The sequence below is a fragment of the Crinia signifera genome, chromosome 9 (assembly GCF_055691185.1).
Source record: "Crinia signifera chromosome 9, ASM5569118v1, whole genome shotgun sequence".
NCBI classification, from domain to species: Eukaryota; Metazoa; Chordata; class Amphibia; order Anura; family Myobatrachidae; genus Crinia; species Crinia signifera.
This window is the reverse complement of record NC_139225.1, coordinates 32,929,080-32,945,857: the sequence shown is the minus strand read 5'-3', so window position 1 is coordinate 32,945,857 and position 16,778 is coordinate 32,929,080. Positions and strand designations below refer to the sequence as shown.

Below are 16,778 nucleotides of genomic sequence, written 5' to 3'. Positions count from 1 at the left end.
TTTGACAGTCGACCTTATGCTTGTGTCGACCTTCCGACCCTGTCGACCGTAGCCATGTCGACATATTTCATGTGTCGACCTAAGCCCTATTGACCTTTAGAGGTCGACCCTATGACCCTACCTGTGGGGGGCCTTAGGTCTTTTGGGGCAAGTCTCTGGCAGGGCCGCACGCTGTTGTCAGTGCCCATTCCTTTTATTTGTGTACACTTGGCGCTTCCACAGCATGGTGACAACTAACGCAGCATCAGGTCTTAGTTTTATTAATAATAATAATAATAATGACACTAATTATGCAGACCAATAATGAACAATGAGTTAGAACATTTACCATTAGTGCCTACAGGTTTGCATTGATATTACTGTCTGCGTGTGATGTGCGCTACATTCACAATCTCCGTGAAACGCTTTTTTTCCCCAGACTAGTGAATGATGATGTAAATACAGTACGTCATTCGTTGCACCAACCGCCAAGCAGAAGTCAGGCTACATGAGTATATCTGTTGGAGAAAGGGTAGGTCTGTCCCTAGTGCCCTCACCTCTGCCTTGTACATGCGGATGAGGCCTTGATTGACTTTAGCCCAGGAAGGGACAGCGCTGATATTCCACAGCTGATTGGAGTGTTCAGCGAAGGGGCCGGTCTTCATCTGGAAACAGAAAGAAGAATGGTTATGAGACAATACAAATCACATAAGGGATTTCAGGGTTGTCGGGGCGGATCTATGCTCAATGTCCTGGCACCTTAGGGAAAAAAAATTAAAACATCGGATACACTGTGCCAACGATGGAGGGAAACCATCTGGTTCTCCCCCATCGATGGCAAAAGTATTCAACATCAGACATGTTAGGCAGAGCCTAGACCAGTGCCAGGGAATTTATGCCTTACCACCCATAAAGGGATAATGGTCCCACAACACATGGTGGCACAATCGTATAAACATTACACCGCATGTAGTGCCCTTGATTCATATTAAACCACACAGTAATGCCCCTTATACACATAATGTCCACAGTTGTTCATCTTAACTTTATATTACATACGCTGTACTGGAAGAAGAAGCCGCTGGGACAGGCTTTTCTGTTGGAATTACTTTTCAGGACTGTTGTAGAGGTGGAACTCAGTTCCCCCTACCATTAGAGGTGGTGGAACTCAGTTCCACCTTGTTCCCCCTCACTTTAACCCCAGTTTAGAAGATAAACGCCAACATCGGATTGGCTGCTTGGGGACACACTTTGAACTATGGAAAAGTCTTCTACAGTAGCAGGAAAACCATCAGGTTTCAGCAACTATGGTGGTGATTCACGTTTGCTCGGCCAAATGCAAATTCGTTCCTTGGACCAATGGCGTGGCTCTTCGCATGGGCAATTATGCGCATGTGCAGGACCGCTGTGCGAATGTCTTCGGTGATTATAACAGTTGCCAAAGCGTTCGCGCGGACGGGGAGCACGCAGTGGGTGGAGAGGGAGCTGGTGCATAGGGAGGCCCCCCAGCGTTTCCCGGGTGTTCCCATGCAAATGCAGGCATTCGGACAATTTAGCCCGCTTGCTTAGCAGCTGCTTAGGGAATTAACCTGAATCAGGCACTATAGGTGTCCTCTAATGTGAGCCTGGCAAAGCATGGGTCTCTGCAGTTGTACAATACTTACTGATGCCTGATTAATAATAACCCAAATAAGATGCAACAGAAGTTAAGTCATGATCTATCCAGCGTTACAAAGTTCCAGGTTTCCCATGATGCTTCCTGGTATAGCAGCCAGTTTCCTTCCTGAGTGTCCTAATGCGACGCAGACAATTCTGCAGTACACAGCAGTATCAGCCGTCCCCTGACCCGAACTCTTCCACAGACAGCTCACTGGCGGCTGAACCTGGGAGGATCTTTAATTACCTGGGTCGAAGTAACAAGCAACGGAATTGGATTAAATGTCACAAAGCATTGGGTCACCAAGTCGTGGATCAGCGGTGGCCAGAACAGATCTCAGGGACTTGTTCTCCCATCAGTAATTATTCATGCATTACAAATGCATTGTCGGACTGCACCAGTTTATATTCAGCAGGAATCTAGATTTTGGGTAAAAAGGGTTGGTTTTTTTACTTTACTGTTACATAATATGCAAAAATTAGTTGCATTGAAATAGTTTTTAATTCTCTTTAAAATGCGATTCCTCCTCTTCTTATATCGTCATCTGCGGAGAACGAAGACCCTATAAGCTTGTATACTCTAGCGGTTTTCAACTTGAGTATTGCAATTGTTCTGATTGTGTCCAAAGGCAGAAACTATGGTTTCTAGGTCACCCTACACAGAGGCAGAGCATTTTGTTTGGGTTTCCCGCACGTAAAGCACTCAGTGAGCTTCAAACACTCACAAGAGATCACTTGTGAAACGCACTGGCCACCCAACTGCTCCAAAAGATGGGCCTCACATATCTGGTTAAGATCTGGTTGTTTGGGCTGGTGTGTTATATGGTCCCGACAGTCGGGATCCCGACAGTCATTAGCCCGACTGGCCGGACTCAGACAGTGGGGCGAGTGCAACAAAGCCCCTTGGGGACTCGCTGCGCTAGCCACGCTGCGGGCACGGTGGTTCGCTACCTATTCTATTCTCCCTCTATGGGGTCATGGACCCCCACGAGGGAGAATAACCGGTGGCCGTCGGGACGCCGAGTGTCTGGGTTTTGACTGACGGGATCCCGACTGTCGGGAACCTGTCCGGCACCCGTTTGGGCTCCTGGGCTGCCGCCTTAAAGTTTCTGGCTTACACCGGGGGCTGTTTGGAAGATGACAGTACCCGCATCCAGGCTACGGCCCTCATCCAACATGCCAAATAATGAGACCTTATTTTTCAATAAGGTGATCTACCACCCTACCTCCAACCACATCTGAAGTGGCTGGAGGAATATACTGCATAATTCCGTCATCATTTTAATAAACTCAATATAATGGGTTTAAAAATGAGCCGACAGACGGCTTAACCGCCATTATTGTCGGTCTGGAGACCACCCCTTCTATGGCAGTAGGTGTATGAAACAGAGAAAAGAATGGAGAAGCTGGCCAGTGATGTTTCCCATAGCAACCAATCAGCTTCTACATAGGTTTTTGTATAACATACTTGGTAAATCCAAGCTACCCAAGATACTTGGGAAATGGGCCCTAAAGCAGTAGCACATGTGAGGGACTCCATTTACCATCAAATTATAATCACTCCCAGCTGGAAATGCAACTGGCCACTACTGGTTTATGTGTGCTGCCAACACTAATGTGCATCGTGTGTGGCGAAGGTGCAGAGCCCCGGCTAGTCAGCTTCCAGACCAAATTACCAAGTGTTAACATCTGTGGCCAGCATAAGGCGGTACTGGACGTAAGGAAATCCAGGTCTGTGCTCTACAGTGCTGTCACACTACCCACAAATGGTACTATCCAATCAAGGGGTTTATTTACCAAGATAAAACCTGCCACTTCTGATCGTGGTGGTGCCAATGGCAATGCTTTCGCTAGCAGAGTCTTGCTAGCATTAGTATTATTATTACCAGTTATTTATATAGCACATACATATTCCGCAGCGCTGTACAGAGAATATTTGGTCAGTCACATCAGTCCCTGCCCCAGTGGAGCTTACAATATATATTCCCTACCACATGTACATGCACATACATTCGTTCTAGGGTTCATTTTGTTAGCAGCCAATTAACCTACCAGTATATTTTGGGATTGTAGGGGAAACCGGAGTACCCGGAGGAAACCAAAGCAAGCACGGGGAGAATATACAAACTCCACACAGTTAGGGCCATGGTAATGGGAATGGAACCCATGACCTCAGTGCTGTGAGGCAGTAATGCTAACCACTACATCATCCGTGAGTCTTTTAGGTATAAATGAGATAGGAGGCTTCCGGTACTAGAACTGGACAGTCTTCCTACATCTAGCTCCAATACACCGCGCATCAGGACATACTTGTCAGGAGCGAGCAGACATCTCTGCTAACATCGGGCATCTTTTTTGCCCAAAATGCGTCTCAGTCGCATCACTATGCAAATAGAAAGCACAAGCAGCTTTTGCATCTGGAGGACACTGTGACATAGCATTCCATATGCATACGTCTGCAGTCACACACAGAATATAGGCATGCGCATATCATTTTGATCAGCCAAAGCTGCTTGTGATCCCTCCCACCCTCATTGCCCTCTCCCAGTAGGTTAATTGAATTCTGTCAAAACTAATTTTAATGTTAAGGAATTTAAGGGGTGATTCAGCTTTGATCGGACAGGGCTGAATTCGTCCCTGTCTATGCTTGGGCATGTGCAGATCCTGGGAGCGAATGGCTTCGGTGAGTTTCACACTCGCTGAGCCTTCGCTCCAGGGGGGCAGGAGGCAGAGAGTAGGCCCGAGCAGGGGAACAACCAGCGTTTTTTTGGGCATCACCATGAAAATGATGGGTGTTCCCCCTGATGGTGCAGGCGGCCCGATGCAATCACATGACTTCAGTGCCCGCCCCGGTTTCGGCGAATAGCAACTGTAATAAAAGTCCGTTCATACTAACTTTTAAAACCGAAGGTAGGAGAAATCATTAGATGTCAGCTAGCGGCCGCATACGGGGGGGATGTGTTAGCGAACATGTCGCCTCGCATGCTAGCGAAGGGATTCAGGCGGGGGGGGGGTGGCCATTCGCCGGGGCTGCGTTAAGGTGCTCACTACACAGCAAATATACACTGTCTAGAGAGCCAACCTGAATCAGGCCCTTAGAGTGTAATATTCTCTCTATGGGGGGGATTCAATCTTGGACTATATTTCCGCCAGGCAGAAATATCGTCCGTTTTTGACAAGATTAGGTCGAATTGACACTTGACCTATTTAATTTCAGGTCCATTTCTTCAACTGCTGGAATAGATTCCGACAGTCGTAAACTCAGTGGATGGGCGAAAACGCCCGATGATCGTCGAAAACAGCAGCGGATTCGATAATCCAGATTTGACTTTAAACAAAGTCGAATCTGCATTGTTGGAAATGTCATCCAACATCGGATACCCCCCTATGGTGTAAATAAGTGGCGCCGTATAAACAATGATAACAATAATGGCAGCCTCTTGTGTGAAAGAAGCCCTATCCTATAAGGCAGGGATGGGGAACCTTCAGCCCTCCAGCTGTTGTTGAACTACACATCCCAGGACGCCCTGCTACAGTTTTGCTATTTGTTCATGCTAAAACTGTTGCAGGGCATGCTGGGATATGTAGTTCAACAACAGCTGGAGGGCCGAAGGTTCCCCCATCCCTGCTATAAGGGTCAACCAGAGAACCTCTCCGCAGGGAGATTTACACCAACCTGGCCTCTAATCCTGACAATTTAAATACCATGCAATTAGATCTGTCAGAGTGGAGCCACACATTGTGCAATGATCTGACAATTTGGTCTAGAACAAAGGAACTGTCCAAACATGTGGCAATGTTGGCAGCCAAAATGGAATCCAGATCCAGCGATCTGTCAGTCAGGCCGGACGGTTCTCAGCGTGTGCATCCAGCTTTCGAGCTATTCCCAGCCAGCTTCCCAAATAATTCATACAAACGGAGACTTTTTATTTTCCTTTTAACTTCAACTATGAAAGCGAATGTTTGCTTGGTTGCTATGGGTTACACCAAATTTGTCCTAATCGCCTCCCAATGCTCCCCGCTTTATGCTGTCAGACTCAGACTGCAGTTGCATAAACCTAATGGCCAGATCTGGGGCACTTGTGATTTCATTTGACTCCCATCTGCAGTTTCTGTTTTGTGTGTAGTGCAGTCAAGACCCTGTTTTTAGGGTATTATTCTCCCTCCTGTCTTTGAGCAGAAGGATTGAGGTTTCCAGAGTAAGTGCGGACAAACTACCCCGTCCCAATGAAGTTGCACAAGCCTGCAAAACCGAGATGATTCCACTTCAAAGGCCAGCAAAGACGGAATATAGAGCATGGTAAAAAAAAAGAAAAGAAAAGTGAAAGAATTGCCGAGGAGACACAGGCAGCAGCGAGAGATCATGGGAAAGAGAGAGCAAGACAGCAGAGCAGAGGGAGCATGAGACATCACATGATGGAGAGAGAGAGGGAGAGAGCCAATCCTGCAGTAACCTCAGGGGGATTGTATGAGTCAGAGAAGCCATATTGAGCAGGAAATTACTCACAGGCTCTGCGTTCCTGACTCTACTCTCCCCAGAGAATGAGCCTTTTGTAAATGGTTCCTCAGTCAGTAAGAGGAGGGAGGGAGGGAAGGGGGGGTGGGGGGATTTGGAGGGGGGAGAGAGAGGGATAAATGAGAGCAGCCCCTTCCTGTCAGTTCCTTCCCTTCCAGCAGAAATCTGAACCCTCCCTTCTCTAGGAAAAAAAAATAAAAAATCTCCTCCAAATTTAGAAGGGCAGACTGAAGCGAGGGCTGCGCAGGCAGAAGCAAGCGCTGCACAAAGCTCTGTGCCTTTCAATTACTGCTCCTCTCCTTCCCTCGTTAAGTCAGCATCACTCATTCGAAACTTCCCTGATCTCATCTTTTGTGGTGGCGCTGCGCATTTATTAACCCCTGGGCGACCGGAGCAGAAAGCGAGACATGTCACTATACCTCGTACTTACATCTGCTGTTAGACCTTTGAATAGGTGGCACATATAATACACACAGGGCGCTGAACAGTATGTGCATCTCACAGGAAGCCGGCCGTACTGATCCGGGGCGATTCATGTTAAAGGGGTAGGTCCTGGTCGTTATAGCACTTTTTAGGGCACATTTCAAAGGGCTTTATGGGAAGGCGATGCGCTGTAACGTGACGATAGGCCACGTCTGGGGCGTTGACATGGATGGGGAACGTCGTTTCCGCGCCGCATCGGAAAAATGCCAATCCATTTCAGTGGATTCGCAATGGTGTGATGGGAACAGCGTTTCCCATTAACGTTAATGGTCACTTGACTATATCATCGTTGCACAATGCACCAGTTTGCTGGTTATAGAAATGATTGAGCAAAGCAAAAAGGCACACAACTGGGCAAAACCATATGCACTGCAGGTGGGGCTGATGTAACATGTGCAGAGAGAGTTAAATGTGGGTGTGTTATGTTGTTTCTGTGCAGGGTAAATACTGGCTACTTTATTCTTACCCTGCCATTTAGATTTCAGTTTCAACACGCCCCACCCAAATCTAACTCTCTGCACGTTACAACTGCGCCACCTGCAGTGCAGCATGGTTTTCCCCAGCTGCTTGCTTTTTTGCTTTGCTAACAAAGGGAGCGATACCCTGGCCAATGTTTAGGGTTGGCGTATGTGTAAACCCCCGGAGCGAAAGGTTTCAGTGAGTTTCACCCTCGCCATGGAGTTCGCTCAATAGTGGGTGGGAAGGGGCAGAAGCAGCGGAACGCCAAGTGTATTATGGTGGCCCTCCAACTGCTGATAAACTACACATTCCAGCAATCCCAGTCACCATTTCAGCATGCCCTGGTAGCAAAACTATGGCAGGGCATGCTGGAATGTGTAGTTCCACAGCGTAAGCACATCGCTGATTGCCCATGCCTGCAGCCGAACTCGTCATTGGGAGGATTTGTGAACGATGTGTAAACAATATGTGCAGTAAGGATCTCTGCCGAGTAGGGATCAGTCACATCTGCCCCCTACCCCCACCTCTGGGGGGTACACACAATTCACATTCTGGATAAGGCTAGACCATCCTCTGATCTGCAGGCATTTGGTGCTCCCACAGACAGAATCAGGGATCAAGAGTATTTGGAAGTGATCAGCCCATTACCGTCACTGCATGGAAGTGGTCGGTGACTAACAGTAACAGCCCACTGATAACCCAGCTAGCATAGATTCAAGCTGTTGCTGAGCTGTAAGTCCCAACATACCTGGTCAGTCCTCCATTGTAAGGGAACCAGCACTTGGAGTTCCCTACAGTCTCATGACATGTCACATTCCGTGTAGTGATGTCACTCTATCACATTATTACATGCTTATTCCTGCACTTGGATATCCCCCTAATAAACTCTGCACTAACTTATCTATAAGACAGGGGAAATATTGGCACTCACTTATTCAATACTGCTGTTAATGACAGCAATGAAGGGTGTCCGAGCCGACTTTTTTTTAAAGTCGGATTGCTTTTGTGGAAACGGCTGCGGTTTGACGAATTCATGGCCGTTTTTGCCGATCAAGGAACCTTTCGACACTCAACAGCCAGAACATTGAATTCCGACTGTAGAGTTACTGTCAGATCAGACAAAAACGGCTCGGGAATCCGACAGTCGGAATCCCATATCGAATACCCCCTTAAATCTGAATTCTGCCTCATTGTCATGCATGTCATTTTATTGTCCTGCACACCCATGTTACCCATCAAACGCTTGTACAATGCGGCACCCGGAGACCAAGTCATCAGTCATGACAAAAGGTGGACACAAGCAAAAGAACGACATGGGAATAGTCGACGCGTGGAAAGTCGACATTGGTCTTTTTTGGGGGGCTCCTTATTAATAAAACCGTAATCAATCATAGTAACAAACACCTGGTGTTCTGTCTTCAGGGTCTCATACATCAGACAGGTATCGGGCCAATTTGGCATCCCCCCCGATGCCAGGGTTGGGGAATTAGCTGTGGGGCAGGAGGGTCAGGTTTAGGTGGCGTGGTATGTGTTAGGGATAAGCACCAGCAGGGAAGGGGGGAAGGGTTAGCCAGCCGGGGGAGGAGGGGTGAGGCAGGAGGGTCAGGTTTAGGTGGCGTGGTATGTGTTAGGGATAAGCACTAGCAGTGAGGGTTAGGCAGCAGGGGGGGGGGGGGTTAGGCAGTGAGGCAGGAGGGTCAGGTTTAGGTGGTGTAGTATGAGTGTTAGGGATAAGCACTAGCAGGGAGGGTTAGGCAGCGGGGGGGGGGGGGTTAGGCAGTGAGGCAGGAGGGTCAGGTTTAGGTGGTGTAGTATGAGTGTTAGGGATAAGCACTAGCAGGGAGGGTTAGGCAGCAGGGGGGGGGGGGGGGGGTTAGGCAGTGAGGCAGGAGGGTCAGGTTTATGTGGTGTAGTATGAGTGTTAGGGATAAGCAATAGCAGGGAGGGTTAGGCAGCGGGGGGGGGGGGGGGTTAGGCAGTGAGGCAGGAGGGTCAGGTTTAGGTGGTGTGGTATGAGTGTTAGGGATAAGCACTAGCAGGGAGGGTTAGGCAGCGGGGGGGGGGTTAGGCAGTGAGGCAGGAGGGTCAGGTTTAGGTGGTGTGGTATGAGTGTTAGGGATAAGCACTAGCAGGGAGGGTTAGGCAGCGGGGGGGGGGTTAGGCAGTGAGGCAGGAGGGTCAGGTTTAGGTGGTGTGGTATGAGTGTTAGGGATAAGCACTAGCAGGGAGGGTTAGGCAGCGGGGGGGGGGGTTAGGCAGTGAGGCAGGAGGGTCAGGTTTATGTGGTGTAGTATGAGTGTTAGGGATAAGCGCTAGCAGGGAGGGTTAGGCAGCAGGGGGGGGAGTTAGGCAGTGAGGCAGGAGGGTCAGGTTTATGTGGTGTAGTATGAGTGTTAGGGATAAGCACTAGCAGGGAGGGTTAGGCAGCGGGGGGGGGGTTAGGCAGTGAGGCAGGAGGGTCAGGTTTATGTGGTGTAGTATGAGTGTTAGGGATAAGCACTAGCAGGGAGGGTTAGGCAGCAGGGGGGGGGGTGAGGCAGGAGGGTCAGGTTTATGTGGTGTAGTATGAGTGTTAGGGATAAGCGCTAGCAGGGAGGGTTAGGCAGCAGGGGGGGGGGGGTTAGGCAGTGAGGCAGGAGGGTCAGGTTTACGTGGTGTAGTATGAGTGTTAGGGATAAGCACTAGCAGGGAGGGTTAGGCAGCAGGGGGGGGGTTAGGCAGTGAGGCAGGAGGGTCAGGTTTATGTGGTGTAGTATGAGTGTTAGGGATAAGCACTAGCAGGGAGGGTTAGGCAGCGGGGGGGGGGGTTAGGCAGTGAGGCAGGAGGGTCAGGTTTATGTGGTGTTGTATGAGTGTTAGGGATAAGCACTAGCAGGGAGGGTTAGGCTGTCGGGAGGGAGGGTTTGGGGGTAGCAGGAGGAAGGAAAGTATACTTTCCGGATTCCTGTTGGGATTCCCTGCATTGGGATGCCAGTGTCGGTATTCTGACCGCTGGCATCCTGTCCGCTAGTCATCCGCATGTAACCCATGTGACTATCTCTCAGATGGAAAGAGTGCGATTGGATGGGCGACATTACACAGGGCTCAGCTACTGGCCAGGCAATGCTATCTAGCTGATAAATGAACCACAATGTGTCATCCGCAGGTTCCTGACCATTTCTGAAGCGCCTCGGCTAAAACGTATCACGCATCTGATGGAGATCCCAGGGCAGGAGAAGCCTAGTTATTATAGTGCGTACAATATACATATAACATAGTAACAGACAGAATGTTGCAGTGATAATGGGCCTCACCTGCGTTATGAACATGATACACTCCAGAAACATATAGTCTTTGTGATTTTCATTCACCACCTTCTCGTCCACAAAGTGTCTGGGCTCCAGTGTGGCGTGGTCTGTAAAACAATCACTACACGTCATCTACAGGTTCCAGAACAAGTAGCTGTACCTGTATGTTTCTTACATGTAGTAAACAGATAACACGCATGTAACCGCAGAAATCATGGCTCCAGAAACATAGTTGGTGTGAATCTACAAGCCTATGTTCTGTTACGTCCTGTGGTCCGACTGGTGACAGCTTAGAAGTCACGTACAAATGATTATCCTTTTACCTACAAGCTGAGCGCTGCCCCAGATAAAGGGAAGAAACTGGAAGTCGTCCAGGCCCCAGACTCCTTGGCTGCCGGCTGGTTCCATCCTGTAGGTCTTCTGCAGCTTCCGCATGACCTCCAGGTAACTATCGGGATAAGGAACAAATGCATGAAAAAGATGCGATATCATGGTCATAGGGCCTGATTCACACCAGTGTATATCCGGTGCCTAGCGCTGATGTCATGTGATGTCAGCCTCCTGCCCTAAACAGGCATGCATTCGCAGAGGTACACTTAGATGGGCGTTCCCCTACTCCCCCCCCCCCCTCCCGCCTCCTTCCCGTCCACTATTGAGGGAACGCCCCCACAAGTGTGAAACGAGTTCGCTCTGGGGGGAGGGGGGGTTTTGCACCTGCGCATATTTGCGCATGCACAAACCCCGAACATCGGACAGGGAAGCAAATTCAGCCTGCAACCATCGGGTCTGAATCGCCACCTTCGTGTCATAAACTGGTCTGATTACTAGGGGTAAATTGGTACTTGTTTCCTAGCACGGCGCCCCCGATGTCCATTGTAGGGCATCTGACCGCATCGCATGCCATATATCCGCATACGATGCATGCAATATTTTATTGTACAATATCGTGTCGCATCGCATAACATCGTATACCTTATTTAGTGTAATGGTATACGATGCGATGGGCGCTGTGCTAGGAAACAAGTACCGGTAAATTTACTATAGCTTCCAAAAATCAAAAGAGGTGACGTTGCAACAGAGAAATGATAGACAGAACCTGATTGGTTGCTATGGATAAAATCACCTCTTTTCAGTGTTAGAAGCTTAAGTAAATTGACCTCATAGTAATCAGACCAGCTCTGTGTATACATCTGTCTTCCGCTACGTGTCCCACTGAATAGCTTCCCCATGTCATCTAGGTGAGCAACAGCTCTTGTGGATTCTAAGCTGTGACGACCCAGACACTATGAGGGAAACTTACTAAGATGGGAATTCTACTTCACATGGGATGTTGCTATGGGCAACCAATCAGAATCTACTTATTATTTACTTAGCACCTTCTATAAGATAATAGATAGAATCTGATTGGTTGCTATTGGCAACATCCCATCTTCAATAGAACTCCCATTTTAGTAAATTTACCCCTATCTGTCATCTCTTCTTCGTGATTGGTCATTTTCTAGTCGTGATTCATTGATTTTATTTGCATACAGCAAGTTAACAAGTGTGTTCCGTTCTTAGGGCCTGATTCAGACTTGATCGCTAATCAGGGAATTCGCACATCAAGCGATTATCAAACGACTGCGAATGTACCATAAGCATCACGCAAAAAAAACGTGAAACTCATGACGACCTTCCCATTGTCATCCTAATGCTTGTGTCGACCTTCCGACCCTGTTGACCGTAGCCATGTCAACTTATTTCACGCGTCGACCCAAGCCCTAATGTATGTCGACCCCACGACCTATACCCCTGTGAAATTGGGCATTTCGGAGTGGCACCAATGTGTGGGCACGGAACCATGAACCGGAGTATCCTAGGGGTGTATAGAGACTCCATCGGATTCGGAGTTGTGCATACGGGGCAGGGAATTCTCTCTCAGATCTCTTACACCGAGCATAGCGCATTAGCTCTATAGCATCTCTCTGTAGCAGATGGTAATGAATGAGGCTTCCGTGGCTGACCGCAACAACACAAGGTACGGTTCCAACATATTCTCAATACCTATTTCTTACCGATTAAACACCTTGAAGACAATGGCGAGTTGATCATCCAATTGGAGAACGCCGATCTTGCACAGGCAGCACAGGAAGGCAGCAAATGCAGCTTCATGGCCTTAAGAGAAAAGCAATGTGATTTGTCCACGTACATCTAGCCTCCTTTCCCGCCTTTTTAGTCGCACAAGCAGCTCCTGCTGATTAAAATGATATGCAGCATGCCTATAATTCAGTGGGTGACTGCAGCTCTCGCTGCATACGAAATGCTACATAACGTTACAGTGTTTTCCAGGAAACAATGTAACATCCTAGTTCCAGGAAAACAATGTAGCGTTCCATTTTTTAAGCAGATACAGCAGCAGTCACACACGGAATGTAGGCATGCTGCATATCATTTCACTGCTTACTTATGTGTCATAGTCGTTCCATTTTGCAAATAAAACACTATTTAACGAAGCTCACGCATTACGTATAACATGACTTGTATCGCATGGAGGAATAGATGTATGTGAATACGTCTGTATGTGAGCATTCCAACACATCACTAACAGAGTCCCCAGTATCGAGTGATTACAAGCTAGTTTCCAGCAGAGAAGATACAGAACTGCAGCTACTACCCCAATGTTTCATAGGAATCAGTAGAATGCCACCAAGTTAAAAGCTTTGATCAGTAATTGATTGCAACTATAAAGCAAACGGAGAGAAGTTCTACAAAGCGAGCATGGAGAGTGTAACCAATAGGAGGCAGCAGAAACAAAGGCAGCAGGAAGAATTACTTGCATCAGGCAATACCCTATTACCGGAATGGATTAGTGTATTTCATAATGCAGTACCAGGCTGCTGTGATTTTAAAGAAAGAATTTAGAAATATTTTTCTTATACAGTATATACACGTTGTTCCTGCGCCAAGCAGCCTAGCCAGGGCCCGGTTGTACACATGGCAGCTCCCGGTCATCGGTAGGTGCCACGATGTATATGGGGATATTAGGTCTCTGACCATGCATTGCTCTTAGCCCATCTCTCTCAGCTGCCACCTTTCCTGCATCCCCAACTTCCTTCCATCTCTGCCACTTCCCCAGGCTTCCCATTCCTGTGCCTTTAAATAGGATTTTGAATGGCTTTTAACCCTCGAAGAGCTTGCGGTTGGATAAAACGACCCATCTCTTACACAATATTACAGCATCCTGTCCTGCTACACAGGATTAATTAAGAGTAAATCTATTGGCTATTATCATGTGTATTATTATTTGAAGATAGGACCTTATGCTGGTCCATACACAGCAGCCGTTTGTTTGCACGGGGACCGACGTTTGGCCTATGTGCAGGGTAATTTCTGTGCATACGACTGTTCGCCGGGTGCATGCACCCAACATTACAGGTGGTGGACAGGGGGGGAGCGTGGGTCGGCGGGCCGGGGTACTCGCCTGTGGGAACGCCCAGAGGTTCATGAATGTTACCATAAAAACGCTGGGGGTTCCTATGCTAATGTGTCCGTGACGCACATGCGGGGGGGTGGGGGGGGGGGGGGCGGCGGTCAGCTGACATAATCGGATGTCAGCTGCCCGTCCATTTCCTCCCAAATCCCCTCCCTATGGAGCGAGCAGACGTGTGGGCTTATACATCCGCTCACATGAAAACTCATTTGATGGTTGCTCACCATCGAATTACTTTTCTTCTGTTTGCAGCAGAAGCCAGGGCTTACTTTGCTGAACATTCGTCTGTGAATTGGGGCGGGCGCTGAGGTCATGTAACACCATCCGCCTGCCCCCAGCAGCCAGGGAAATGCCTGCATTTACAGGGACCCATTCAGCATTTCTATGGGCATGCCCACCGTTTTTGTGGCCACGCCCATGGAATGCCAGATGTCCACCCAGGAACGCCCCCCTGCCTGTCAACCAGGCAGCAAGAACCCCAGCGAATGAAAATTTTGCGGAAGAGATGCTCGCTGAGGGGGTCTGCACATGCGCATTAGCAACTATGGGCATGCGCACACCATGGGGGAAGGGGCCTAATTTGGACCTATGCGAACAGGTCTGAATCGGGCCGCCATATTCCCATGATGATTAAGGGGTATATTTACTGAAGTCTGGATCATATTCTAGATAACATTGATCTAGCTGCTCCTAGAAGGCAAAAGCTAGAATCTGATGGGTTATTATGGGCAGCAATATCTCCACTCCTAAAACCTGCACCTCAGTCAATATACCAATACGTATCAATCTAGGCATAGGATCTCCATCTGTTGTGGAACTAGAAGTACCAGCAGGTATAATGCTGGAACACGGTTATAGACAGGCTAGAGAAACGCAGGTTGCAAATGTAACAGGGGTTTAGCAAAGGCAGCGATGTCTGTCAGTCGGGACCTTGTGCCAGCACAAGGAATTTACAAATCATTACGGGGTGACCTAAGCTTCTGAACTTGAGATTTGCTACAGCGGAGAAATGTATGCCTGCTGCTGCAGGTATTAGTGTACGGCAGATATGCTCCATGCTGCTAGCACATCTCGCATGTCTACCCGCGGCCCCTGGAACACGTGCGACTGATGCTGTCACCCCATGGAGTTACAAGATACAAACCGTTTTAGAGTGACTAACAGGGAACAAGAAATGATGTAAAGGAGAGGGAGAAAATGACAGCACAGGAAGAAGTGGGCTAGAGGACTGAGCAACCACTGCAGGCATGAGGGAAGCAAGTCACTGCTGCAGCAACAGGGCCCCCTAGTGGTGGAAGGCAGAATAGCATGCAAGTTCTAATTGCACATTTACCATTGTGATAGGAGAATCGTTTGTTGCTAAACTAAAGCCAACATCGATGTAAAATGCACCAAGGCAACAGGACCCGATCTACACAAAGGAATTACTAGTCTTTGTAGCGTAAAAAATTAAATAGTTAAGCAAACAGTAAAATACCAAAATGGAGAGAATTATGTTTTATGGGGGTATATTGTGACGTTGTCGTCCCCCCCCCCCCCTTTAATGTCAGTTACCTGTTCCGAAATCAATGCGGGTTGAGTTTCCTACAGATTCCTTCAGATACACGGCAACCTCGGGAATGGCGGCACTCATCTCCAGAGGGATAACTGTGGAAAGGAGATTCTCGGCTTCCTAAAGAGGAGACTGGAGCATTAGGCTTCACCCGCTGCAGTGTGTGCGGTCAGTTCATTACAGATGGGGAGCAGGGCTTTAGGGGTATATTGGAAACACAGCACAGCGGGTCAGCACATTCTGAGCAGAAAGACAGGTTCTCAATGACAGGTCACATGGGTGCGCTGGGTTGTAGAACTTGATAGTGGAAGCCCAATGTGGGAGCATTTGGAGCGATCAGGGTGGAGAGCCTCCAGTGACTGCATGATGTCAAACGCACCAGCTGGTACTCGAAACATGGCTGGCCTGCACCTGGGCAAAATTTTTCAGGCATATCGCAGGACAGGACTTGGCATGCAGGATGGCCTTGCGTTGTGCTGGAGGCCCTGTAGCCTGCAACCACAGATTGTAGTTTACTTTTCTATCATCACTTACCTACTCAATGCTGCCATTAACGACAGCATTGAAGGCTGTCAGATCCGACTATTTTTTAAAGTCGGATCTGTTTTGTCGAATTCACGGCTGTTTTTCAACAATCCGCGAATGTTTAAGGTCCATCCACACTGGGCGACTATGCTCAGCGTGTATGGACAGCGATAATAACGATCATCGCTGCGGGGAAAGCTGCTCAGTGCATACACACTGAGCGGCTTTCCCCCTGCCCGGCGCCAACGGAGGGGGGGGGGGGGGACGGCGTTGCATAGCAGAGAGCTATGCAAAGCCGTCCCTGAAAGCAGCTCATCTGCTGGTATAACCAGCAGATGAGCGGCTGTCCCGGCGATGTTGCGGGAGCACGCAGCAGCGCTCACCGCTCACCGCCGGGCCATACACACTGGGCGGCTTTGAGATGAAAGCCACTGAAACCTGCTGTTTTGAGCGACTTTCAGCTCAAAGTCGCCCAGTGTGTATGGGCCTTTACATAAATTTACGGTCTTTCCAACAATCAGAACAATGAATTCCGACTGCTGAGTTAAGTGTCGGAGCCGGGGAAAATAGCCGGGATTCCAACTGTTGGGGCGTTCTGACAGTTGGAATCCCAGATTGACTGCACCCCTAAACTGGATACACAATCACAATCAACTATTCTCCCAACCAATGGATAACAGACAATGACAGATGTTTGGTTAGAGCAAACTGATTTAAACAATTTGAATGACCAGTTCTGTCCATTTTCCCGTATTTGGGAACAAATGATGAATTGTCCTTTGCATACATTACCAGAATTTTGTTCCAACCAGACAGATTGGACAGATAATCTTAAAGAGTGCTAACTTTAGA

General features: G+C 48.5%; 1 protein-coding gene across 1 annotated transcript in view; it reads right to left on the bottom strand.

Moving 5' to 3' along the window:
* Positions 1-16,778, bottom strand: part of PTPA (protein phosphatase 2 phosphatase activator) — a 66,568-nt gene that overhangs the window by 21,936 nt on the left and 27,854 nt on the right. The window contains exons 5-9 of the mRNA XM_083158757.1: positions 15,404-15,521; positions 12,435-12,534; positions 10,704-10,828; positions 10,387-10,487; positions 537-644 (exon numbers count right to left, since the gene is read on the bottom strand). Of these exons, the coding sequence (XP_083014883.1) occupies positions 537-644; positions 10,387-10,487; positions 10,704-10,828; positions 12,435-12,534; positions 15,404-15,521 (552 nt within the window). The remainder of the gene's footprint in view (positions 1-536; positions 645-10,386; positions 10,488-10,703; positions 10,829-12,434; positions 12,535-15,403; positions 15,522-16,778) is intronic.